The 26,789-nt window shown below is 44.5% G+C and overlaps 4 protein-coding genes and 1 long non-coding RNA gene across 5 annotated transcripts; 3 read left to right on the plus strand and 2 right to left on the minus strand.

Annotated features, from left to right (window-relative positions):
- Window positions 1-2,834: 2,834 nt before the first annotated feature.
- On the minus strand, window positions 2,835-7,178 carry LOC129596521 (uncharacterized). Its single transcript, XM_055493821.1, has 6 exons — window positions 6,152-7,178; window positions 5,662-5,747; window positions 4,834-4,941; window positions 4,166-4,665; window positions 3,940-4,090; window positions 2,835-3,762 (listed from the first exon to the last, which is right to left on the minus strand). Exons 4-6 carry the CDS (start codon window positions 4,348-4,350, stop codon window positions 2,983-2,985), a joined length of 1,116 nt encoding a protein of 371 aa, XP_055349796.1. The 5' UTR covers window positions 4,351-4,665; window positions 4,834-4,941; window positions 5,662-5,747; window positions 6,152-7,178; the 3' UTR covers window positions 2,835-2,982.
- Window positions 7,179-7,437: 259 nt separating this feature from the next.
- Window positions 7,438-11,650, minus strand: LOC129596484 (kelch-like protein diablo). The gene is made up of 6 exons (XM_055493783.1): window positions 11,163-11,650; window positions 10,282-10,564; window positions 9,946-10,222; window positions 8,622-9,209; window positions 8,271-8,348; window positions 7,438-8,212 (listed from the first exon to the last, which is right to left on the minus strand). Exons 1-6 carry the CDS (start codon window positions 11,456-11,458, stop codon window positions 7,935-7,937), a joined length of 1,800 nt encoding a protein of 599 aa, XP_055349758.1. The 5' UTR covers window positions 11,459-11,650; the 3' UTR covers window positions 7,438-7,934.
- A 947-nt stretch (window positions 11,651-12,597) lies between these two features.
- LOC129596537 (kelch-like protein diablo) lies at window positions 12,598-16,827 on the plus strand. The gene is made up of 5 exons (XM_055493846.1): window positions 12,598-12,901; window positions 13,145-13,427; window positions 14,305-14,584; window positions 14,796-15,441; window positions 16,716-16,827. Exons 2-4 carry the CDS (start codon window positions 13,230-13,232, stop codon window positions 14,927-14,929), a joined length of 612 nt encoding a protein of 203 aa, XP_055349821.1. The 5' UTR covers window positions 12,598-12,901; window positions 13,145-13,229; the 3' UTR covers window positions 14,930-15,441; window positions 16,716-16,827.
- Window positions 16,828-17,003: 176 nt separating this feature from the next.
- On the plus strand, window positions 17,004-19,923 carry LOC129596541 (uncharacterized). Its single transcript, XR_008691442.1, has 3 exons — window positions 17,004-17,375; window positions 18,774-18,866; window positions 19,425-19,923. It is a non-coding gene; the product is annotated as an uncharacterized LOC129596541 (long non-coding RNA).
- A 566-nt stretch (window positions 19,924-20,489) lies between these two features.
- On the plus strand, window positions 20,490-22,008 carry LOC129596527 (uncharacterized). The gene is made up of 2 exons (XM_055493836.1): window positions 20,490-20,715; window positions 21,224-22,008. Exons 1-2 carry the CDS (start codon window positions 20,616-20,618, stop codon window positions 21,679-21,681), a joined length of 558 nt encoding a protein of 185 aa, XP_055349811.1. The 5' UTR covers window positions 20,490-20,615; the 3' UTR covers window positions 21,682-22,008.
- Window positions 22,009-26,789: the final 4,781 nt, after the last annotated feature.

Genomic DNA, 26,789 nt, shown 5'->3' on the forward strand with positions numbered 1-26,789 from the left:
ATATTTAATAGACAGATTTCTTTGTTTATTTATGTTTACACTACGACATAACAGTTAGTCATTCCACTACGGCCAGCATTTTAGTCAAAAATCAATAGTCAAAAGCTGCAGAAAAAATGTATTAGCACTAAATTCAGATTATTCAAATAGCTGAAACGTGCGATATCCCAGTTTTTCTGGTAGAGGCCGGTTTACTCTTACTCCAGTTTATGAATGGTCGCAAATCACAATGGTAATGATACAGTACGTGCAGTACGATACAGTACGTGCATGGGCTATAAATTTGTTTTCATTTTATATTTTGCTTTATTTCTTGATGCGAGAGCCGAACAACAACACAAGCACCAGCTAACAACCGAAAGGACGTTTCCTTCTCCGACTATAATTATACTGCATATCAGTTGCGCCTTGCACGACCGCCGTACGGCAAAGAATCAACATTCAAGCTGGCATAATGTTTCAATAAAATAAGTAAACGAAATAGTTACGCGCGCGAGTATGCGAAATAAATATCAAGGGAACCCATTGTTGCATCATACAACCCCTGGCGAGGGCTACTAACTGTACACGGTATTTCAGATTGTGCGAGCAGTTCATCATGTCTGACGCCGCAGGGAAGCCAGTGGTCGATTATTCATTATGTTTATATCACCAGTAAATGGTTGTTGTTAAATGCCGAGTTATATAATATTATTATAGTTAAATAAATACTAGTGCACGTACAAAGGCCATTGTAACATTTTGAAAAATGTGAATATTATATACTTTACTGCTTGCAGAGTTCTTACGTCTATTATAATAATTATGTGATTGTAGTTTTCAGTTTTGTCAGATGTTTGTGTCTTTATTGATCGAATACTAAAACAAGCTCACAATTCACAAAAGAAGCATCACATCCTAATATTAACAAATAGCAGAAAAATGCGGCCGGATTACAGAGAACATTTGTTCTACATTAGGCGAGGCCGGTGCCGTTCGCCGGTTGGATGCCGCGTTTCCACGTTGAATTTCGATGTTGAACCTCTGGCGCGAAAACTCCGTTGCACGTTTCTCGCCTGTTTACTGCCATATCATCTTGCCCACTTCGCTAGTCAGCCGGGAGTTTGATAACTGGTAGATAATGGCATAAAAAATTACTGATTCGTACTTTGCGTAAAAAATTACTGATCACTGTACGATACTTGCAAGCTCGTCACAAAAGTCAGTGCTATACAGTAAACTGCTCCTGTGAGAGATGCATTTCCATTCCGCATTGGAAAATTAATCGTCTGAACTTGGGTTCATACAACGTTTTCTAGTATAAAGTTCCTTAACCCTTAGTTGACTGACATATTTTTCACCGTTGATGCCTGACTGTGTAAAATTGACACAAGTGAAGACCATTGGTCACAGAGAGCGAGTAGAGCCAATGCCTGTGCGAATAGATTTGAAAGCGCACATGTGCTGATTTGCAGCATAGCCTTTGCTGCAGAGGTAGGAGTAGTACGCATACGTTATACGTAATAATACTTACTCGCAAAATTCGAAATTTTTTTTTTAATTTTTTATTTTTTTAATTTTTAATTTTTTTTTTTTTTTTTTTTTTTATTAGTTATACAATTCTAAACATCGTAAACAACATCCTAATTGCACTGTTAATAGTATGTTATGTTCCCAACGAGTAACGACATCTGTGTAGTAGGAAATTAAATAGTCATACTTTTCCACAAGTTATTATGCGTCATTAGATTAGTGAAATAATAAAACATAATATCCGACACACCGTTATTTTAAAATCGGAAAAGAAAAGTTCCGGGATCGCGGTAAGTCGGGCAATTGAACAATGCTTTGAACAGCCTTCTGCTTTTTATTCGACACCAGTCAGCTCACAGATCAGATGGGATAGCACAGGTTTACACTACTTTAAATGATAAAAATTTAAACATTGAAAAAACATCCAAAATCGTTAGTGAACAGCCTTTGTTCTGCGCATCCGTTAAGCTGGTAAGATTCCGGATCGCGCAAGCGATAAATGCGCTCTGCTCTTATCACTTCACTGTAGCGCAAAATGGAATTATTTATTCGGGCTAAGTAGGTCACGCACCGGTACCATTTGCGATCGTTGTCTTTAGAATTTTTTCCCGGACAACTGCAGATTTGTTTTCGTTCTCTGTTTTTTATAAGTGATTAAACGTAATCTATACTATAAGCCAGAATTTTATGTGAGTTCAAATCAGCAGTCTACTTTATGTTTTTTTGCTTAAAAGTGACTTCCGGCCAAACGTGTGTCATTTTTACACACGTGGTTTTTTAAAGACCTGGCGTTTATCAAATTTGGCAGAATTCGGTAAAATGCTTCCCAGGTTGATGTCATAGCATTCCGGTCACGGTAATCCTGGAATTGTACTGCCCGGCCCATGTGGAATTTGTAATCAATTGTCGTGTGTAACTTTTTTTATGTCAGTCAAACTAAGGGTTAAAAGAGAAAACCTCCTGCGCATAGCTTTGGCATTAACTGGACACACCGAATAATATTATATTCAGAATCACGGTAATAAAGTGAATATATATTGCAGCATGCGGGTTATGTTTGTAAAATCTATTAAAAATTTGCTGCCTGCAAAATAATACAAAAAAACAAAATTAGAAAATTGCTATATGTGCTATTTCTGCAGCTTCTATGTAACTGTTTCTCGCACATAGTTAATATTGTGACGGTGTTTGAATATTGCGACGGCTGCATGAACGTGTGCTTATTTGCGAAACCAAACTGGAGTTTTATATTTATAATCATCAGAAATATCAAAGACTCAGACCAAAGTTTCAAATTTAGAAGACTTGGGCAAAACGCTGTATATACATCGACCGCATCATGTGTAGGTTTTTCGGTCCTAAACCACCGCACCAATCGGCGTAATAGAATTACCACGACTCCTTTCAAAAAACCTCAGACCCATCCCTCAAACTCAGTCCGAACACGATCGGATCGATCACCGGCAGCAGCTACGCCATAATCTGCGCGGCGCGCTCAAACTCCGCATACTTATGATAATCCTCCGGCTGGACTAGATACATCAGCGTCGAATACACACTGGCCGGCGCGGACGCCACAACGATCCCCAACGTCAACGAGGTCAGCAGTAAGAACGGATGCGACGCGGCTTGTCCCTCGGGTGTATTCTCCCGATTCTTGATGGCCTTCCAGCGTTTATAATACAAAAACGGGTATGCCACGATGATAACGACAATCAAGAGGTCATCCGCCAGCACCTCTACAATCAGCTCGTACTCGAAGAGCGGCAGCTGGTCCGAGGCCAACCCGCACCCGTACACCTGCTCCGGCAATCGATAATACAGCAGATCGATGATGATCAACGGGAGAATCAGAATGTGAATATATAAAACCGTTCCCAGGCAAACTAGAACAGCGACCCGCTCGTTGTGGACGTTGCGGTAGTGGACGGGGAACTGGATGGCCCAGATGCGGTTGATGGTGATCAGGACATGCATGTGCAGGCGCACCACCGCGAAGACATAGACCAGGTACAGGTAGAACGTGCAGACGGAGGATGAAAAGGATTGTTCGGAGTAGACGATGCGGAGCACGTCGATGGGGTACTCGGTGCCGACGTAGACCAGGTTGGCGGTGAAGAGCGCGGCGACGTACACCGTGAAGGCGTTGCGCAGATCGCGGAGGATGAGGGTGGGGATGGGCATGGTGAGGTTGAGTATGAACTGGATGACGCCCAGGGAGATGCGCACTCCGGCTTGGTAGCCTGTCAACTGTAATAAAGCAGAATATGCAAACAGAAGGCAAATCACCACAGTAATAACATTTCCTAATCAATTTATGCACTTGTACAGTTTGGAAGTATAGTTTGATTTGGAAGTGTAGCGATAGCGATAGCAGCAAATTGTTTTGGATAAGGTATAGGCGACATGCTCACATTGCATGATTACCTGTTGCTGATGGCTGGAAAAATACAGAGCTTCCACCAGTGCACACAGGTCCGAATTGCACAAAATACTGTTAAACAAATTCGATTGCTTGCCCTTCAGCACTTCCTTCCATTGCTGTTCTCTTCGATACAGCCGGAACAGTAGTGGATAGCTAATAAGTATAAAAACCATCGGCACTAATTAATCGTATACCAAGGTAATTACAGTGCATGAATAATACACCAACATCTCATGTCCAAACCAGTTCAGACCGTAAACAGCGGATTTCTCAAGTGCGAAGAAGCGGTCCAACAGAAGAAGGCCCAGGAAAGGAACGATGAGATGAGTGGCCGTCGCTGTCTCCAGAAAAAGTATCCACGTCATCGTCGATATGTGGAGACGTTTGTATAAATCCGGGAAACTGAGCGCCATCAACGGGAAAAGCCGATTAGCGCGTGCATTTACATCAGCACTGCATTCAGCATGCCTCGAAAGTTTGCAATTGTAGAGAAAGTACGGAAATTTTTGCCATGATTCGGAGCCCGATTCAAAAAAGTCCCGCAGACGGCGAAGGAACTGCGCAGATGAGTAACCCGGATGTAACAGTAGGTAGTGATGACGATGGGTGAATTGGGTATCATGCACAAGCAGCAGACAATGGCGTAGATCGCTCTATTGAAAATCCCGCTTCAGAAATTAGTTAAATCCGAGTCAGGATCATCTCAGGCTTGGGTAATTTGATGTAATCTGCATAGAAGTTGTTTGGTTAAATTCATTGTCTTGATTCACTGCCATTCATTTGTCCCGAGTGCGAATAGTAAATACAGTGGACAGAAAGGTCACAGCAACTTTTCGGGGGCACTTTACGTTTGCTAACTTCCTTGCTGCAGAAAGCTGTGGTTTGAATACTCTTACCGGGATTGTAAGGTTTGGACGATGAGCATTCCACGCGGCAGACGGCCAAGTTTGACCAGCCGCGGTAAACAGCAGGTCCCGGTTTATAATTTGGAATGCGCTTCGTTGCTGGTAAAATTAAGGCAGGTATATATGCCGCGTGAATGTTCAGCATGTGTGTGAATTATACGTAAAGAAATCGGACTCTTGAGGAAGCGAGATTGATATGCATAAGCATCGCGGTGTCGGCTTCTAATTTACTGCAAACATGGTTCATGAAACAGGAGCACGGACACGGTTGTATACGACTCGTACGTTTTAAAAGAATTAAAATTTTTTGCTGTATATAGTATTTATTGATACTTGTACAAGCTTAACGCATTTGCACTTGAAATAAAGAAACCAGTAATTAGAACAAGTGGAATAATTCTTCTGGCTCTCTAGAACACCCAACCGTTCCTAAAGCAGAAGTAGCAGAAGTAGCGCACGCCGAACTTCCACACTTATACGCTGCCACAAAAATTCGTTAGCGCGCGTTTCTCCTGTTTGCTCTCTAATGCGCCGGCCAACTTTACTGATGAACTTACGAGCTATTAAAAAAAAATTAAAAAGCCGTTTATTCTGTAAAGTTGTCGCATGCCGAATATTGTACGAGTACATGCCTATAATTACTGTTGCAAGCTTGTATCATACTCTTGAATGTAGTTTTAATGGCTTTAGGGGCATCGGTAGAAGCCTGGACTCACTAATAAGTTTATTAGCATCATGTACCACTACAGTATTAAATTTTATGCTCCGTAACACCGCCCTTCTACAGACCGAATGCACATGCTGCTGATTGATGCGCACCTGTAAACCGACGGCAAGGAAACGGCCCTTTGAATCCAGTTATCACTGTCGCAGTATGGCCCAAACGGGCTCAATAAAGAGGGGAACTAGAAACAGAATCGCGAAGATAATAACAATAATGATAGCACAAGTCTTATTTTCGGGTTGAGGACGTTGGGGTGGAGGAGAAGGACCCTTTTTATCGGCAATATAGTCATCATAACGCAAACTCGAGTTTAATAATGGGGCACTGACTACGTCAACGGCAACACCGTCGATATACAACTGTAAAACTAACGTAACATTTTTCGGACCGGCATTTGTCTGACTGAGCAATAGTAATATCAAAAGGACAGAATATGACTTCATTTTGCTGGGTTAATTATGTAATAATTTAATAAACTAGTGGCTGATTCTGCGAATGAAAGGTTCAAATTAACCGCTTAAATTATGTTACAAACACCACCCGACAGCTGGTTCACGGACAACCATAATTACTATGAAGACATACCTAACGGATAAAATGGAACACTCAACGCCGTTTATATCCGTTGGAATCTCGCAGTACGTACATCACTACAGAGAAAGTGACTCGGAGAGAACAGTCCGGTTTTCTCGGTACACGGCCGGGCTCCGGTTTGCGTTGTACGGAATCCGGCTTTTTTCCCCCAGTGCATTGTAGTATGGTGAGCTGACGGGTAATATTTATTACTGAGAGTGGCAAAAAGTAAAATGTATGTGGAAACACAAACAGAAATGTCATACATCCGTGATAATAAGTAGAATGTATGGGGAAACAGAAATGTCTTCCTGACAATAAGTAGGATACGTATGTGGAAACAGAAATGTCTTGCATCCGTGATAATAAGTAGAATGTATGTGGAAACAGAAATGTCTTCCTGACAAAAAGTAGAATGTATGTGGAAACTGAAATGTCGTGCATCCTTGTCAGCATCGCCGATGAGAAAACGCATTTTCTCAGTACAAGTACACCAGCAGTGAGGGACCGCCTCGGCAGTGCCGCGTCGGCTGAACACTAGCAGCAGTATTCTGTACGTTGTGCACGGAAAAGGGCACACAACTCATCGGCTCCTTTCCCTTCTTCAACCGCTATTATCGAACGCCCAGCTTTCGATCGCCTCATAGTACACATCAGTATCGCGCAAGTACTCGGTGGCTCGTGAATTAATTATGCAAAACCAGGACGAACAGCTGGTCATTTAGCGCGCTAACTCCCGCTCCCACTCCCGCTCTTTTTGCATATCACCTGCAAAAAACGCAGTCATTACTGACTGCGGTCGATAAACTGTTTGCCGAAGAGCCGGACATTTCTTGGTCCATTGACTGGTAGCTGGATTACAGCCCAGCAACTACTCAACTGATTCAGATTAGCCGGGCGTTATTCGTTTTATCCCCTATCAAGCACCTCAAAGCTTGAACAAAGTTAAGTATGACCATCGCGTGTTATCAGCGCAAAATGTTACTCAAATTACTATTGCTGAAGATTCTTTCGCAAAGCGGTTTCCACATTCGGTGTTCCCGCCACTTTCAACGAAAAATATCGTGTTTGAAAAAATTGACTTTTGCCTTCAAGGTTCTAGAATTGCTTATAATTTTATTATGCCAACAAATTTACAGAGATTATGTTCTGACTTATCAGAGCAAAGGGAGCAAATCCCACATAATTTATTGTGAAATTGTGAGCAATAAAGCCAAATAACCAACAAAAAACCACAAAATCGAGGCGGCCTCAATACGCGGGAAAAGTGGCTGCCGGAGAGCTCATGAAAACCCGATCTAAAGAGCAGCGTGCTGCAGCTGCGTATCAGCTGAGGCTGCATAACATAGGGTTGTCATCCCACCAAGGTTTAGGAGGTGGGATGTGATGGGACTGTAAACAGGAAGTGATGTGACTAGTGGGATTAGTGAGTGAGCGGTATGTCAATAGTGAGTTCTGTGCACGTTAAAGCCCAAAAAGGTTGCGCAAAAAAAACTGAATTTACAACCACAACGAATTTCATCAATTTATTTTGCACGAAAACAGTTTCGTCTACATTTTGCCTATAACCCGATCACTAAGAATATTTATAAGCCGGACACTGACTACTGAATACTATGGGGTGTGCCAAATTAACGCCGACCAGTTACTTAACACCTAACAATACTAAAAATACCGTACATTCACACACTACCCCAAAGTAAGTGAGTAGCAACATCTGCCCTACAGCTATTCTCCAGTTCGTTATGCAACCATACTAGAGCCAGTATTTAGAACAGCAATTCGTCGGCACTGACTACAGGGCTTCTTTATCCACTAGCACAGCCTGCGCCGTGTAACTACGTCGGCTGAGCACCGGTAGCAGTTCCCTGTGTACAGTGAAGACGACGCAGCTCATTACTTCCTTTCCTGTCTTCAACTGGCTGTTATGGAATGTCCAGCTATTGGCCACCTCATCGTAGACCTCGATATCGCGCAGATACTCGGTGGATCGGGAATTATGCCCACCCAGGACGAACAGCTTGCCGTTCAGCGCACAGATTCCCGCTCCCACGCGCGGTTTTTGCATATCACCTATAAAGCACATACGAATGCTGACACATAATTGCTGGCTGAGAAAAGATTCTCATACATTTATTGGTCCACTGATTCGTTGCTGGGTTGTAAGCTTCCACGCAACTCAGCCGGTCATTGTTTTTCCTGTGACCTCCTATGAAAACGGTTTAGGTTAAGATACGATACTCACGCTTTAATTCACCAGCGCGTCATGCTGCTCATCCTTAAATAACTAAAGCGAAATTCGCGTGAAATGGCGAACAACGTTGGTAGATTTTAGGTTTTCGCGCAAAGTGCTTGAACACCTGTATCACTGTTCGAACCCAGCGCTGGCAAAGGACCTTTGCCGTTTAATGATAATCATTGGGTGTGTTTCTGTTGCACATCAATTTTTTCAGTTCTACAATTTACTGACGCAGCAACTTACCGACGACGTAGATCAGGCCTTGAGGAGTGGCGCACACAGCGAACCATTGCCGCGGCGTAGGCATGGGTGGCAGCTCCGTCCACGTATTCTTCTTAAACTCGTATACCAGGACGACATTATCAATCTCGGCACCGTTGCCACCGTCGCGTTGAGCAAAGATATACAGCCGGCCGCCGACAATCAGCGCGACTTCATGCCTCAACCCCGGCTTCGACACGCGCGTCACACAGTGCCAGGCCTCCGTGGACGGATCGTAGCCGTAGACCGTGCCGCGCTCCCCGGAACAGTCCACGCCGTATAGGCGTCCCTCCAACCAACCGGCTAATTTCGGGATGTTGAGAGCCGGCATCGGTGCAACACTCTGCCACTCGTCACAGAGCAGGTCGTAGCGCAGACAGGCGGAGCTGCTGCCGTAGCCCCCGACGAGAAACATTTCGTCCTCGTTTACACAGGCCGCTGTCCCGATGACAATGTGCGAGATGGGCTCCGGAGGACGACACCAATCCCACGCGAGGGATGCCGTAGGGGCGACAAATTGTAGATGCGTTGGGAAGACGCCGCCCAAGCAGAGGATGACGTTCCTGTAAGCTGATCACCAACAAATACTTTGAGTTCATTTATAATATGAAACGATTTCGCTGCATGATTCCGGATGGAGAAACAAGGAAATTCTTTTATTTGGCAATAATAAAACAATTATACATGCGCAGTTAGCACATGTACTTCTCAGAAGTATACAGACTAATATTATACTTATTATATTACAATGTAATATTACTTAGTCTAACGAAGTATACAGACTAATATTATACTTATTACTGCATGTATACATGTATGTACACAGTACATGTATGCATATATCTATATAGTATGTACATGTATGCATGTATGCATGTGTGTACATGCATGCATGTATGCATGTATCTTACGATTATTTATACATCTATTGTACATGGACATTATCAGTACATATATATGTACACTTTTACCTGCATATTTGTACATGTATGTGTACCCATTTAACTGAATTTCCGCTCGTCGGAAGTAAGATTTCAATTAGCTTATACGTACGTATGTACTAAAAATTTCGGTATGGACCGATTTCTTCAAATTTTTCTGGAAAACGCCCGTCTGTATAACGACATCGGGTAAAGCTTCCACCTGGTTATCCGTTTAAAATGAATTTTTAACATTTTTGTATTCATTTTAAAATTTAGGGAAAACTGTTTTTACATGAAAATTTCAAAGATCGTAAAATTTATTTTGAAACTACAAAATAATTTAAAATGTTAAAAGCGCGCTCTGTGAAACACTGGGCGCTTACTGTCTGATTTCCTGGGCCGGTATTCGATCTCGTAATCATCCTCGTCCAATCCTCGCTCGACAACCGTAGCCGCGGCATTGGCGTTCACGGACAACAGTCGCGCAGCCATGTCCAACCGTTTCTCCGCGCTGACCTCAAGCAGTCGTACGTACTGCAGCATTTGGGAAAAATGTTCGGCTCGCGACGCAGAATCATAACACAACCAATCCACCACCGCCTCCAGGACGGTGGCCTCCTGTTCCACGTAAAGATCATCCGCTCCAATCAGCTCCTGTACCTGCAAGAGAGCCGAAGCATGGAAAATCCGGAAATCATCACTGTAAAGGAACCGAACACCTTATCCAAGTCCAGCTGCAGGAAGTCGGGTTGTTTGACCACATGGGCGAAGTAGGCAACCGCCACGGCTTTGGCCTGTTCGGCCAGGCGGGGGCGTCGGTGGAGACTGTTGTCGGCGATTCCCCACGTCTTCAAACACGTGTCCACGTTCAGATTGCTCTCCAGAAACTCCCAACACGCGTCTACTATACTGTCCATCTCCAGGTGCACCGCATCGGGCAGCAGGCTGGGTATGTTGCTCCAATCCAGAGCGATCTCTGATGTGTATGCATAGTTGATTAGTCTGTTAATAAGAAAAACTTCAGTAATCCACCAGTTAATTACAACTGAAATGATGAATATACATAAGCGTGAGCCAAGTCTGGAAATGGATTTGTATAAAAACGCTCGCATAAAGGAATTTACGGATATGTATGAGTAATAACGATGCTTGCTTATTAAATGGATGCATATAGCGATATAGGTATATAAAATAATTGCTCCAATGCAGAGATCAATTTTATGACCAACGTGCAACGGACTTTTTTTGCTGCTTAATAAGATCTGGATAGGCACTTGCTTAAATTATAAACTTGCAGAAGTAATTGCATGAAATCGGAATAGACAAATAGAAAACGTGATATTAAAATTCCAAAGAAACCGTTTTTAACGCAAACAGTATTTTGAAACTGTGCCCAAAATATCCAGTCAAATTTTGTTTTTCCAGTTTTTTATTTGAAAATTTCATACAACACAAAATCTACTTCTTTGTGTGCAGGTATAAGGCAAAGAACAAGTTTTACCATACAGTATAAAATATTCGATAACCGGCAAATATACAACACAAACCTAAAGCAATTTACGTTTCTGTACTCGAAAAGGCCAAGCTTATTTAGTATTACTGAGTAAGGTTGTTGGAAGAGATGTCGTGAAGCTGCAGACATGTGTTCTGGGATTCTTTCGCTTGTGAAGGAGACGCGAATGCTGCCCGGAAGTAACTGCTGTGGGCGCTGAGAATCACACGGTGACACGAAATCCCCGGCGCACCGGCCTCGCAGCCTTTCACCACTACATCACAGAAGGCTTCGTCGGCTCGCAGATTCTGTAGCTCCCGGAAGAATCCAGACGGATCAGTCTTCCGGAAGGGGAGATTTGGTATAATCGCATCACAGGATTTTTGAGAGCTGGTTGCTGCCATAACGATGAGCTATAGGACGTTATTCAGTCATTTAACACGATTATTTTTTGCTTCGATTATATGAAATGACAGGAGCGATCTAACCGAATTTTCACTCAGGTAATTATAAATAATTATAATAATAGGTCTTGCGCAAGCCAGCCTCGAGTCTCGACTTGCTGCAGGCAGCAGAAGAAAATCTATCAGGCTGCACTGTTATGGATACATCATACATACGCATATCAGCTGCTAAGCCGCGTTATTAGTCGATCGATAAAACAGTCATTGCAGAATCATACTGCCCAAGTGCCCATGTGGCATGTGGTGTACGCTACTGCCGAGCTTCTTGCCTGAGGACACACGTGCAGCAGTGACGTGCCACGATTGCATGTACATGTACGCTACTTGTACAGTAAGTTGTGTTGCCGGGTTGCTTAACCTGTTCCTAACTGAGATGCTGTAGTTTATAACTTGTCCCCTATTTCAAAGACTGACTGGCGAACAGTGATTTTATCCAAACTCATCGTAGCAATACAGTGAAACCTCTACGTACGTTCACTCCCAGGATACGTACACCTCCAATCTACGTACGAAAAAGTTTTAACCGAATCATTCCGTAAGCTGGAGTATAGGGGGGAACCTCTGTTTGGCGTACACCTCCACGTTACGTACGATTTTTTTTTAACGGAGGTGTACGTATCTTGGAGGTTTCACTGTACAAAACTGCTTAACGCAAATGATGAAGGACAAGACAGAGCAGTCGGGTGGCTGGGTTAGAGGGTCACAAAAACTTCATCCTCCGCTGTTGAGTGGCACGCAAGACAATATCGTGATGACCCTGTTAGTAATGAGCCCTCTTTCTCGGTTTGATTGGCAAAAGCTGATGATTACCGAACTGTCTTCTGAACGACCCGTATTATGAACACTTTTCGCAGTAATCATCCCACTTTCAGCAACAGCGTTTCGCATCGTGTTGCTGAAAGTAATATCGCTAAAAATTTACCGTTAATATCGTATCGTGTGTTTTTCCGCTACCTGGTAAATCTAAAACGTTTCTCTCGCCTTAATTACCTTTTAGCGCCAATAATCACTAAGCGGCGCACTTGCCGGCAATAAACGCAGCAGAATATTATTACCCGAACGACAGTGTACGATCATGGCGGAAAGCGGGGGAAGCAGTTACACACTGGAAGCAGTGCTGCGTGCGGTACCGCCACCCTTACAAGCTACGAAGATAAATCCGTTGAATGTTTTTCGGGAACTGGAAATTTGCGTGCCAACGAAGCGCTGTGCGATGTCGTGGTGAAAGGACGGGAAAGAGGGTCGCCGGGAATTCCCTGTCACCGCGTCGTACTCAGCGCCCACAGCAGTTACTTCCGGGCAGCCTTTACGTCATCCATAAAGACCAAAGAGTCGCAAGAACGCTGTATCCGGCTCCACGACATCCCAACGCAGTCTTACCACGTAGGTTATTTTTTGTAGATGTTACTCAGCTTATGCGTTGAAATCCAGCTTTCTTCAGTTAAATCCCGCTTCCCAATCTGCAGTAAAAATTTAATAGCATGCTTTTCTTGAACGTAACATTATGCGTGATTCTTAAATTTTATGTGCAGCTTCATCCCGGATCGTTGTCGTCACTGATAACCGATAGGCGTAATATAATCATACTAAAATTGTTAATATGAATGGTAATATTGTAATTTACAGTTTGATCGATTACGCGTACACTTCGCAAATTGCGATTGACGCAAGCAGCGTGGAGCTGCTTCTGCACAGTGCAGTGTACCTAGGGATGGACGTCGTCGTGGACGCCTGCTGGGAGTTTCTGGAGTACAACCTCAGTCTGGATACATGCGTGATGACCTGGTGTTTAGCTGATAATGAGCTACATCAACAACCCCGGCTGGCCAAAGAAGCGAAGGATTTCATTTTCGCCAATATCGGCTGTGTCGCCGAACAGTTCGAGTTTTTAGAATTGGACTACGATAAGGTGACCGCATGCACTCATTTCACCCACTTTTTGTTTTGTGGTAGTTGTTCATTCGATATTTTGAAGTTATCATTGTGGAGTTCAGCAGCAGTGTTCGTATTAGCCGCCCGATTCCGATGTTGTTAAGGAACATCGCCCGGTCCATGGTTACAGGTTGAAATTCGTGGACAGATACATCATGCATCCACAAAAACTTTCACTTTCGCGCATCCCCAAAAACTGTTTTGCTTTCTGTATGAAATTCTGTAGCCATGTGATTTGTATACAATGACGTGAAATTAGTTTGTGCGCGTAACTTCCGGTTAGGGAGTTGTTGCTAGCCCTAACTAGCTAACAGGAATAAGGAAGCTGCGCGCTGTAAGAAAATTCCACAAAGTTAAGGGCATTCAGGTGCACCAAACGCCTCACTACGCACTGATTCTTTAATTTTGCACTTAAATGCACATAATAATTATTATGGAGATTGTTTGCGCACCGAACCAGGGTGACACCATTTTATTCTAATTTTAAAAATTTAGTTTAAAAAGTAAACACATTCCTTACACCGAGCGTTTTCCACATAATGGGTGCGGAGGTGTCAAAACGACCTGTCATACTTGCATTTACATGCAAAATGTTTTTAATGGAGATTTTTAATGGAGACTTTCTGTGCACCTGAATGCCTTTAAACTTTTTTGAGCCACAACTCCACAACCGGATGTTGCGCGCATAAACGGCTTTCACGCTTATGTACACAAATTATCTGGCAACAAACTGTTTTAAGACAAAGCAAAATAGTGTTGGGGAGTGCGAGAAAGTGACAGATTTCGTACATGTACAGTACACCATGTACCGAGCCACCTCCTTTACCTGTAACTGTTGTTTATTTTTCCTAAAGTTCGTCCAACTTCTTGGAGCAAATGATATTTACGTGGAACAAGAAGAGTCCATCCTGGAAGCGATTGTCAATTGGCTTAGCCATGATTCAGAATACAGAAGCCGGCACTTTGCGGAATTACTGCAGTATGTCCGACTTCCGCAAATCAGCGAGGAAATTTTGGACACCACAGTCGTTCGGTTGAAGGCAGAAGGCAGTGCTGACGCAGCGGATATCCTCTACAAAGTTAGCAAAACGTCGGGATGGACTATTCCTCAGTACGCAGTGCGAAAATCTGACGGTACGTTCTATCTTACACGTAAAATTTTTGGCACCCCTCGTTTTATTTCGTATTAAGAGATTTCTCTGAATCGATTTAGGAAAGCTTGATAGTTACTTGTTACCTAACTGTTATTTAGGAAGGTGTATATTTGCGCATAAGAAAGTACCGACGAGTTACCGGTAAAGTTCGTTCGAGTTCTCATCCTGTGCCTTTCGGTTATACGCTACAGGGCCGTCATGGTGTATATCGTCGATTCTAAAAATCCACGTCCTTCATCGGTCCTTCGGTATTTTGATCCCCGGGACGGCATTTGTCGGACAATTTGCCCACTGCCACAACCGGTGTCGTTCGGAAGAATTCTAGGAGCGATCGATGGCGAACTGTATGTTGCTGGTTGCGGTGAAAGCAAGAATTTTTACCGCTTCAGCTTGTCAAATTATCAGTGGACCGAGTTAACCGCACTGCCAATGAAGACCTTCCCCGCAACCGGCGTATCGATCCGAGGATCTTTTTATATCATCAGCGGCGTGAACAGCGACAACAACACGCCACCCCTCTTCAAGGTGTATCGTTATGACCGTGCCATCGATGCATGGGAGATGGTGTCCCAGATGACGCTTGTTCTACCTGATAACGCACCAAATGCCAGCTTCTTTCGCTTCTTCGCTGCTTCTCTATGCGGACGGCTGTACATCTTATCCAACTATGATCATTTCAGCGGCGGACCATTTAAGGCCGCAACCCTTAAGCATTTATTTGTCTGCTATGATCCGAAAACCGACGTCTGGACAAATTTGCCGCCGGTGCCGACTGTATGCGACCGCTTCGCAGTGTGCGGCGGTGCGCTGCTTTCAGTGACCAACTCATCGTTGTCGGTAAGAAGCTAAGGGAAGTAACTTGCTACGAGTAGTTGTTACATGGCACGAATACAGATATACATTTTCTTTCGCACACTGCTAAAAAATTCATAACAATTTGCAATGACTTGTATCTGTATATTGGCGTGAAAACTGAAAACCGCTTAAATAACGCGCCCCACGTCCGGTGGACAGGTACAGTAATATCGGGTCCCACGTGTTAGGGAGTTTGAGCTTTCAGAACATTCCAAAGTTAAAATGTGTTGAGGTGTATCAAGCGTCTCACCAGGGAACATTTCCGCCTCCAAATTCAACAAATTCTCATCTTTTGTAAAATGGTAGTGTACTATTGTAGTGTGCTTAAAAAAATATTTTTAGCTGCCATCGTCAAGGGGGCGTGGCCAGACAACAATTAAAAGTTTGCATACTATGACATACTTGTAATGCAGTGCAGTACAAGTTATTCATCATTATGTTAACTTTCCCGCAACACCGTGGACATTTTGCAGCTGTCCGCTGTCGTGAAATGATGTACACGTAAAAGAAGCCCACGTGCGTCGGCTCGCGCCATTGCTGCCTGGTTACACGTTTTCAAAAAATTTTCATTCATTTCGGTTGTAAACAATAATAAGTTGTGCAAAAAACTTTCTTCTGCTATTAAGCAGACATGTGCTGTACTTCATAACAAATTTTTGAAAATGTGCAAACAGGCAGCAATGGCGCGAGCCGACGCACGTGGCCTTTTTTTACATCATTTCACGACAGCGGACAGCTGCAAATGCTCCACGGTGCTGCAGGAAAGTTAACATAATGATGAACTTGTACTGCACTGCATTACACAGTATGTCATAGTATGCAAACTTTTAATTGTTGTCTGTAATAAAAAATATTCTCATACTACAATAGTACACTACCATTTTACAAAAGATGAGAATTTTTTGAATTTGGAGGCGGAAAATGTTCCCTGGTCAGTATGGACCGATCTCTTCCAATTTTGCACGAAAGCACACATTGGCACGAAGGTCGTTTTTACACTAAACCAAGTTTTCACCATGCTTTTTTCTTCATCAAGATTATGAATAATTTAAAAAATATTTTGAAGTATTAAAAAAAAGCCGTATAACGTTGATTAATGTGACTTTTGGTACGCTTCTGTATTTTTAAACCGTTGGAAATCTATTTCACCCATAACTAACCAGCCGGATGTTGCGCTTACAAGCTGTTTACACGTCTCTGCATACAAATCATTTGGTTACTCAAAAATGACGAAGTACCGCATATCCTAATTTCAGATCTATATGGCCACGAATGGGATACACCAGAGCCGGCAAACCAGAAAAGACTGACCCAAACCAATATTATATTCTGAAAGCCCGTAGTCGAAAACCCGGCCAGATAGTATTCATTTCTTTCAGAACCTCTCCCGCTTGGAACGCCAAAGCGGAAGAGTTTTGACTACCTTCACCAAATGGAACTAAATTATTGTAGTAATAAGTATTATCGGGGTATTTTTAACCAGGCAATGTTGCCACGTAAACCAACTGAAATATAGCTAGAAAATGAACGTCATTCCTACTATTTAAATTATCAGAATCTTTTAATTAGCAGGTCGTTATTACGACAAGAACGACAAAGAGTACATATGTAACGTTGTCATCGATGAAAATTTCTGCGCGAGTGCCGACCGATCAAGAGACCAAGCTACCGGTACTGCCCAGTGTACGGGGCCCGTTAGGTGAGGGGATGACCAAGCTACCGGTACTGTCCAGTGCACAGAGCTCGTTAAGCGAAAGGAGTGACCAAGCTACCGGCACTGTGCAGTGTATGGGAATGGATAAGTGAGCGGGTGACCGAGCTACGGGTACTGTCCAGTGCCTCTCGCCATACATAATTCTAGGCGGACGAATTACCAAGCTACTGGTACGCTACGTCAAATGTACGGGACCCGATAGGTGAGCAGGTGACCGAGCTACCAGTATTGTCCAGTGTACGGGACCAGTTAGGTTTGCGGGTGACCGAGCTACCGGTACTGTCCAATGTGCGGAGCCCTGTCACTACTGTCCAATGTACGGGACCCGCTAGGTGAGCGGGTGACCGAGCTACCGATACCATCCAATGGGCGCAGCCTGTTAGGCGAACGAATGACCCAGCTACCAATACTGTCCGGTGCACAGTTACCGATTGAACAAGCAACCGGTACTGTCCAGTGTACCGGACCCGTTAGGTAAGCGGGTGACCTAGCTACCGGTACTGTCGGCCCGTTAGGCAAACGAGCTAGCCGGTGACCCTGCTACCGCTACTATTTTATGCACAGAGCCCGTTAGGAGAACGAATGACCGATCTAACGGTACTGTCCAGTGTACGAGACCCGTTAGGCAAGCGGGTGACAGTTCTGTCCATTGCACAGATTCGTCACATGCAGAACCAGTGACCGAGCTTCCACTACCCAGATTACCCACCTACCCAGCTCTTTTGTCTAACGCGGAGGCGAAGCCGAGGCTGTTTCCTGTACTGTATTATAGCAGCGGAACCATAAAACTACGAAAGGACACAATGTAGCCGAGTATGGTGGAGTTTTGCTGGCTGCGTAACATGTGAATGTAAAGCTGTACTGTTGCCGGTAGATGATGAAGGGACTCGACAGAGTTGGTGTATGGGAAAATGGCACCTGCAAATGTGTGTACTGATCGTACATTCACCAATGCACAGGCAATATACGCATTTGCAAGTGCTGTTTTCCCTTACACCAACTCGGTGGAGCCACTTCAGCTAGCGGCTTCAGTACTACTGCTTCAGCTTTAAATTGGACTAAACGTTTTGTACATGCTGACCACCGTACAGTTTGCTGTAAAATAATTTGCATTGCTGTTACTTTTATTTTACGTAGTGCTTTCATTAGTTTGAAAGCACATTCTTTTATGGTAGTCTACTATGTATCTCGTGCAGGAGTGTCCTGATTGTGGTAGACATTAAGCTGATTAAACAAACAACTATGTATAGTGCTGTATTATCTTCTGCGCGATATGCGTGCGCTTTGTAAGCAAGTTAAACCTGGTTCGAACGGAATTGTTGGTTATGGGATGGAAAAGGGCATAATCTGGCATCGAACCATCGGTTGTCATAAATTGTGCAAAGTGCACGATCGTTTACAAATTGTATAACTCGCTCGCATGAGTACCTCCGTCAACGATTGTCGCTGGAAATTCAGCGGGGCAACGCTGCTTCCGTGCTGGGGACAATGGAGGGAGCGGCAGCATTAAATGAAATTCTGTTTTTTTGATCTGTTGTTCTAAAACTGTGCTGTTACCGCATTTTGTGAAATAAAACCATCATCATGCGTGTTATGTTAGGTGGGGATCGGCATTCTGGTCGAAGGAATACAGTGGGACCTTCGCGGTGTGTAGAGGCCTTCAATCCGGCGACAAATACGTGGACAAGAAAATGTAAGCATGGCCCTTCCGGTTTTTTGGGACCATTACGTTAAAGCTGTACCCGTAGCCAGCATAGTTATGCTGCTGTCCGATAGCTCGGTTTCGGGTGAGAGCGTCGGAATCGTGAAGATAGCGGCCAACATAATTTGTTGCATATTGCTGGTTGTTTAACAGGCTTACGCGTTTTACGATTTTGGTTGTGTTTTCAATACTTCACTCGTATCATTTGAATTAGTGTCCAGCGCAAGCAAATTTGTATCCAGACATACTGTTTACGGTATACTGTACAGATATGCGTGTAATGGGTAACGAGCCCGGACCAAGATAGTGCTGGGGAGATATTCTGCTATTCATTTGTTTGCTTGTGCGAATGTCGACCCTGCTTCTGTGCTTCTGTTTCTTCTATAGAAAGAAGTGCTGTAAAAATTTCTTTATCGTTAGCTTATTTAATCTTGGTGGCTTAAGCCGGGATTCTTGATACAGTAATAGTAATTTTCCCCCGGTTACGGCATAAATATTCTGTTCTCACGGTCTTACATTTCGCTGAGCCAATTCTCGCACTATTTCCAGGTAATATGTGGAGGATGCGTTCAGACGCGGGAATCTGTGCTTTACCGGGCAAAATCATTGTTCTGGGTGGCAACAAAGAGCATCCCAAGTACGACAGAAAATACGTAGACTATGAAGTGTACGATGAGGCCTCCGACCGCTGGACACTGTATACGGGCTGGTGGCGGGCCGGGCAGCAACAAGCTTGCGCAGCATTTCTTCGGCTTCCTAATGGTGGTGAACCGGCGAACCTCGGCCCGGATGTTGCGGAATTCTTACGGCCGGGACGGCGACAACGCAGTAATTTTGGCTTTGCCGGTCCTCGTTGATGAGGAAGTAGAGAAGTTTTGATTCTACTGCATGATCATTACTTCGCTGGTTTGCACTCTTTTGTTTTAATTGCACGATACTTCGCGTTACGTACACTACGCATTCCGTTCTTCACTACATTTTGCACCTATAACTACGAGCTTTTACTGGGTTACTGTGTGAAAACTACTGTGTACAAATTTATTTTGTATTTGTTGTGACCTAACCTTGTTTAACACCGACCGTATGATTAAAATGGCAAAAAACTAACTAACCCTCTTCGAAGGCAGTTCCGTGTTCCATGCTCACACATCTTGGTTAAGTGCGTTAGCCATGTTTTCTATGGCCAGAGTTAAACAGTGCATGTTTCTCACGAGGTCAAAACAAAACACGGTGAGAATGAGTGCCACAACACGATAGAATCAGAATGTGTCAGAACACAGCGGAAATCCTTAACCGGCGGCGTCTGGCGCCGACCGTAGAGTAAGTACACTGCCCATCAGTTCAGTTTACGGGCGCCCATGAATTGTGCTGCACGGCTCGTTTGTACATCACATGATACATATTGCTGCATCTATTTACAGATCTGTACTTCACAGAAGGTAGTCGTCCTTACAACCGCCGTGATCATATTACTAGAACGTCAGGATGACTAACGCGAACGTTCGAACATAGAGTGGCAGCATAATAATACGCAGCAGGCAAGGACAAGGCCGTATGCTAAGAATAACCGTATAGTACGTGTCTTTGTGGCGCTAGTTACACTTTACTAACGAAGAGCCAGCGACGGAGGAAACACAACAAATTCAACTGCATTTCCGTCCAGGCCGAGCACTGCTTGACACATTTTATCAAGGATTTTTACGTTGAACGCAGCGACTCGTTCAGTAGCACGTCAGCATAATGGCGGGTAATGGGGCGAAAATGGGGACGGGGCATATGATTGGGCTCGGCGCTGGTCTGTGTGTCTGCGGATTACTGTTGATTATCCTGGATATCGTCTGTAAGTGGTGTGCTGAAGTAGTGCATTTATTACTGCTGTATAATCGTCAAATTTAATGACATTTACCGCGGCTATATCACTGCCGATAATATTTGGTAACTAAGTATTTTAGCGTGCCCTAGCTGTGTTGCCGCATAAGACTTCTTTTTCTCCTCCGAAAAAATTTATATGCCCCTGCATTAACGGCTCAGCTTTCCGATAGCATGATTATTACGTCGAAAACATTTGTGGCAAATACAATGAAATCGTAGTGTAATGACACGAGTAGTGATTGGATGAAGTTTGAAACCCACAAAAAATGACATTGTCTGAAAGAATTAGAATTGCACTAAAATTAAATTCACAGTTATTTTTAGCGTTTTCCCCCCTCAAGCTTTCCCACTTGATTAACTCGTTCAGCATGCGTAGTGTACAAATGACAATTATCAGCTGACTGTTACAGTCGGAATCCGTACTGCAATATCAGACGGTTAAAGCAGACGCTGTTAATAATGATGTTTATTGACAGTCTTCGCTTTGTACATCCCCATAACCGGATCGACCGGCATCATCTTCGGCATCTTCTACATCATCACCGGCGCGATAACGATCGCCGCCGGGAAAACCACGCAGGCCAACCAGGACAACGCCCGCTGCCTGATGATCGCCGCCCTGGTGCTCAGCATCCTGTCGCTGCTGGACGCCTTCGGTATGCTCATCTTCGCCATTCTCCTGACCATCCTGTGGCCGGTGGTGGCGGTCGTGCTGGTCCTGCATGTGCTGGTGTTGGCCATCTGTGTCGGCGTCATCGTGGTAATGGCTGGCTGCCCCGCCCTGCATGCCCGCACCACCCAGACCATGGTGGTTACCCATCTGTACGCGCCGCAACCGACGGGAGGTGCTCCACCTGGCTATACGACGGCAGAAACCCTGCCGATTTACCCGACTGGTCAGTTCTATCCGGTTTATCCACAACAGAAAGTCTGAGGCGTCTCCGCGAGGAAATGCATGGATGGCGTTATGTTGAAGCAAATATCGTCTACTCGATCTGCCATATTCTGATCATGTCTACCAGTTCTAATTATCTTGTTATAAGCGCAGCGTGGCTGTGTAGATTTACCACTGGCTGACCATTCAGTTTTTTTACCATTCTAGCTCGTTCTCGTTTTAGCAAACCGATTTAAAAGCGTAATAGAATTTGTTTAGTGAAATCTTAACGTGTAACAAGAGCACCTTTTCTCCATATTTTGCATTTAAACACTCTAACAACTGTCATCGGATTACAAGCACTCGTGCATACCAAATTAAACGAATGATAAGTTTTGCGTGCTCGTATGGCGATGTTTTCGCTACGAAAGTCGATGGTTGACAGCAAGATTGTGTAAGCGCGGCCAAATTAATTCGGTATTACCCGGGAGCGGCCCTCCCATCGTTCCGCGGGCGCGTACATCTCTGCGTTGTTTTTGCTTGGCTATCCGGATGAGTTTTCCACACGTGCAGGTTAACACTTCTGGGTATCTGCAGACTGTAGTGTGCCGGCAAATGGCAGCAACGGAGTTTTGCCATGACTTAGACTTTATAGTAACCAAAATATGCCACAAGCTTAAAACAAAATATGCCACAAGTCAGTCACACGCGCGAATTCATCAATCTCAAATTTTCGGAAGGGTGTTATGTCGGTTATGGGAAGAGACCGGCAACCGTTGGGAAAACGGGAAACCGCTGACATGCGGTGTGACTGCACTACTTCGACGGATTCTTTTGTACAGACACACAAAGTTCTATGGTACCACAACTACACGGAAGCGCTGCGGAAGTCAGAGCAGAACAAAACGTTCAGTGGTTTAACAGACCGGTCGATCGGGCGTGCGTGCCTTTAGCATGCGAAACTGCGAAAGTATGGGCTCATGAGAAACAAAGATTATGTATAATTTGTTTGCTGCAGATCTGTGTATTGGGATATTTGAGGATTCGGTTAAGGAAGATGTGCTTTCCCTTTGAAGTCAGCTGAGCAGAACAGATTGCCGAATTGCTGTTCGATTGACCTCTATTTTATGTACAGTCAACAACTTAAAAGTGAAAAAAAATGACAAACTGGAACTGCATATATGAAAAAAATAGATACAGAAATCGAGGAATTTTCGACTCGAACACCCACTTTGCTCTTTAATCCATATGATGTCAGATTTGTAATAGAAGAACCTGCACGCAATACTTAAGGCTGATGCCTGATCAACATTCAACGCCCAACAGAACAAGAGGGAAGAAATTTAACTTTCTTCATATGGAAAAATTATTTCGATCCAGCCAGCTTAACCGCGCTGGATGCCAAGAGACAGGATGGTACAGATCTGCCCGCATGACAGCCATGACGTTGCAGATGCTCCGTCATCTTCTCCACTTTCCGCGAGCCAAAGGGGCACATGTCGCACTGCACCATTTTCCCGTTGACCTTTTCCCGGTGGGCCGGGCTCTCAATGTGTAGCAAGAAATCCGCCTTTGTCCGTGTGTTGAAGTTGCAGGCACCGCACTCGTAGTCTCTCGGAGTCAGTTTCGACATCTGACTTCTCGTTACTCTGCTACGTTTCGTTTCGGCATTGCTGGGAATAATCGCTGTCGGCGCCGTCCCCGTTCTTGTGGATTTCCCGAGGCGGCAGCGTTTGTATTCCCGCGGAACAGTTTCAGTGGTGTCCGTCTCCGAGCTGCTGGAGGAACTCCATCGTTTCGGACGACGGCGCTGTCGCTTAGCACGGTTGTTGGTGCTGTTGCTGTCTACACGCGGCTGGGCGACTGGAGCACGTTTCGGGGATTTTGCCATTTTCGTAACGGGGTCAATAATCAGTCTCCTGCGTTGGAGAACCGTTGCTGTACTCTTATTATAACCGGGATATTTGTAACGACCTGGTGCCTGCTCCACCAGACATTTTTGCGAACCAGCTCGGTGAGGACCGGCTGCAGCTTCTCTGGAAGAGTGGCAAACTCCACCCTAAAATCACACAGCATAATAGCATGCCCAAGAGGTACGGGTTCGTTTTCAGAGTTAGTTAATGGACATCTACGAAGTATTTAAACAAAAGAAATATATTTTATGGAACAGAAGAAGAAAATTATTTGCGTGAAAGGTGGTTTGCCTGGCTTGCGAAACATTTAAACTGTAAATGGCAGTACGGCTACCTAAACCCGGCACTCTACGTCATCGTACACATTTCGTACTTACTGAGTAAACACGAGTAGAAAGTGGGGGTGGCCAACTGTACCGTAACTGAACCAAGTGGGGATTCATATACAACGAAACATGCTCTATAATTCTGGCCTATCAGGGGTAGGGGATTCATCATCATTACACGATTTGTGGCACGGAGACCCCCACGCTACTGAATTCTACAAAAATAGTTTCATGATTTGTAAAATGTGCAAGGCTAATATGCACACCCACGGTGCGACAGTTACTAAGTAACAACCATGCTCGATTCGTTTTTTGCGTTTCCTGAACATTTTGTGCTCAGTGGGTTCTCTGATGGGGCAAACGATATCTAAAGGACTACTGTACTGATTTTTAGGGACTTCAATGAATCGGAAAGAGAAATGATTGTACTGCTAGGAGATGCGGAGAACCGTTGTTGAGTTCTCTGACGTAAAGTGCCTGGTTTAGGTTGCCGTACTCCCAAATGTATCTGACAGCTTGCAAGATTACGTGTTTGTGATCTGGTACTTACTCAAATGTCCCGTGGATGTACTGCACGATAAAGTCGGCCGTGGCGCCCTCTGGATCGCCAATCTCCTTCACCGACATCACGACCGCTCGGCGGAAATTCTTGACATTCTTGACGACGTATGTGCGAATACTCTTGAGGCCGTCGGGGTCCTTATAACACGGAAGTCCTGGGCTGTGTACGACGAAAAGCAATTCGCGTTGAACGGCCGTCTCCAGCTGGGACTGTACCGTTCGGCGGTTGTCAACGTGCTGGTGCAGCACTAACCGTTGCAGTATGCGGTCGAAAGACGGCCGCTTTTTTCTTTCTTTTAGACACTTGATGGCCGCCTTAATTTGCGGCAGCAACGGGCACGCTGTGGTTATGGCTTCCAAACCCCTCGGTTCCGCCATTTGATCGCTGTCGCCGCACTTACAGATCTGTATAACTTAATCCCGGCTCATGGAAAACAGTGGCTAATTGGTAGTAATAAAAGATACACGGCACACCATTGTGCCACAACAGAACATGTATATCAGTATATGCATACTGCAACCAAGAATTCTGGCTTTTTAAATACCATTGCAGTTTGCAAGGGCTGGACTCGGCTCGCATAGAAACTCTGAATAAATCTACCGATGGAGGGAATCGAGCGCACGACGTCTTTTCTCTAAGGCCGAAATAGGCGCCACTACTGTCTGTTATCGAAATATCGTACAAAATGTATTGAAATTTTTATCGAACGATTCTATACTTTTAGAGAAAGAATGTCTCTCTGACACCATGACCCATGACTAAATCGCTTTGAACATTTTAGTTACCGGTAGGCGTATTCTTTTTTTGGTACGGTTGTTGTTGTTGTTTGTTACTGCAATAAAAACTTCCGCGGCGTCAGGCATGCGTGGATTTTGGAAATACCGGAGATTAGTGGAAACGGCTCGAATTATCCACTCCAACGATCCACTCGAAATAGCCCGAAACAGGTCTCCTTCAGTGGTTAGTCTCCGTTAATGCTTAATGAGTCTTATATAGGTTAACGTCACTTATGGGATATTCAGGTCTGACGTCACAAAACTAGAAGTGTGTACTGCCATAACTTATGCGATGTTTCAACCTTACTGCACGCCTGTCTGATTCAGCTTCGTTGTAACGGCCGGTCTGGCAACGGAGGGGGCTTTTTTAAAATACTTGATTGGGGAAGCGCTATCACTGATCAGCATCTATGATTCAACCAAAGCTAGACCTTACTGAAAATGTGTAGCAATGTTCCTATGTGGAAGCAACAAGAGCAAAGCGGAAGTAAGCCCACCGTTACCTATAAACGGCGAGTTACTGACAATCAAGGGGAACATTCAGCTGCAGAAAGTAAACTGAACATCAACTACGGCATCCAAAAGATGAGACGAACAAAAACCGGACTCACCATTTCCCAGCAAGTCATCCTTTATCACGCCTTTGTCCAGGATACATAGATTACTGTGGACTGGCCTGGTCAACGGCGTCTCCGGGGGAGCGGAAGAAAGTTGAGTGAACGTTAGGATGCAGCCCTGCGAACCATCACCGAATACGGGATACGGGTAACACCGGAACTGTACCGGAAGCTGGGGATTACACCAGCAAAAGATCGATGGCGCCAGAAGGAAGCAGCCTGGCTGTTCAAGATCCGCAACCGGGAGAATTTTGCAGTGTCGTCATACGTGTGCGACTTGGTTTCCTTCAAGGACACCAGTACGCAATATGGACTCCGCCGTACAGAGGGGATCGATGCTACCGCGCGGCGGAACATCGGGGAGACGACCCTAGCGATGAGGCTTAAAATTCGATTTAATAAAATTATGAACGATGGAGATAATCTGTTTGGCTGTGGTTCTGTTGAAGTGGAATTGTCTTTACTGAGTCGTCTTTACTGAGTGGAATTGTCTTTACTGAGTCTCAAAAATATTTTTAAATTTTTTTTGCTGTTTTATTGTTTAAAGTTTGACATTGACCAGACTATTGAGTGCCTCAGGGTGTGTCTGCTCGGAAATAAACTAAACCAAGTAGCAGGAGTGTGAATATCGGAACTTGTATTTATGACATTTGGTGCAGTATATGAGTATATCAGCTCCAAGAGGCAGACCGCCTGAGATTTTAATCGTCTCGTCGACAAGGCGGTTGTCGGTGTAGGCTGAGGGAAGCGCATTTAATCAAATTCCGGCTTCCGGTCGGGACTGCGCGTTAGAATGGCATCATAATTAAACTGTGACCGGAGGTACGTATGGTACGTACGACCACTGTACCTACCGATGAAAGCACTACTCGTCTAGCAGGGAGATTGTTTGTTCCCTGCAGCGTTTACACGTTCGGTGTTGTTAACGCTCGCACCACGCGCATACATACACCAAAACTATTACCACATACACC

Source organism: Paramacrobiotus metropolitanus, unplaced genomic scaffold (genome assembly GCF_019649055.1).
Source record: "Paramacrobiotus metropolitanus isolate TYO unplaced genomic scaffold, Prichtersi_v1.0 Parri_scaffold0000091, whole genome shotgun sequence".
Classification (NCBI taxonomy): domain Eukaryota; kingdom Metazoa; phylum Tardigrada; class Eutardigrada; order Parachela; family Macrobiotidae; genus Paramacrobiotus; species Paramacrobiotus metropolitanus.

Excerpts from the sequence above, each read along its gene's own strand:
- LOC129596537 (XM_055493846.1), top strand. The coding sequence starts at position 13,230 with ATGGACGTCGTCGTGGACGCCTGCTGGGAGTTTCTGGAGTACAACCTC. Across the intron at positions 13,428-14,304 it reads TAGAATTGGACTACGATAAG|TTCGTCCAACTTCTTGGAGC; the intron begins GTGACCGCATGC and ends TTTTTCCTAAAG. Across the intron at positions 14,585-14,795 it reads CGCAGTGCGAAAATCTGACG|GGCCGTCATGGTGTATATCG; the intron begins GTACGTTCTATC and ends TATACGCTACAG.
- LOC129596527 (XM_055493836.1), top strand. The coding sequence starts at position 20,616 with ATGGCGGGTAATGGGGCGAAAATGGGGACGGGGCATATGATTGGGCTC. Across the intron at positions 20,716-21,223 it reads GATTATCCTGGATATCGTCT|TCTTCGCTTTGTACATCCCC; the intron begins GTAAGTGGTGTG and ends GTTTATTGACAG.
- LOC129596484 (XM_055493783.1), bottom strand. The coding sequence starts at position 11,458 with ATGGCAGCAACCAGCTCTCAAAAATCCTGTGATGCGATTATACCAAAT. Across the intron at positions 10,223-10,281 it reads TGCAGCTGGACTTGGATAAG|GTACAGGAGCTGATTGGAGC; the intron begins GTGTTCGGTTCC and ends GCTCTCTTGCAG. Across the intron at positions 9,210-9,945 it reads CCGGCCCAGGAAATCAGACA|CTTACAGGAACGTCATCCTC; the intron begins GTAAGCGCCCAG and ends GTTGGTGATCAG.
- LOC129596521 (XM_055493821.1), bottom strand. The coding sequence starts at position 4,350 with ATGGCGCTCAGTTTCCCGGATTTATACAAACGTCTCCACATATCGACG. Across the intron at positions 4,091-4,165 it reads AACTGGTTTGGACATGAGAT|CTATCCACTACTGTTCCGGC; the intron begins GTTGGTGTATTA and ends TATACTTATTAG. Across the intron at positions 3,763-3,939 it reads TTTCCAGCCATCAGCAACAG|TTGACAGGCTACCAAGCCGG; the intron begins GTAATCATGCAA and ends GCTTTATTACAG.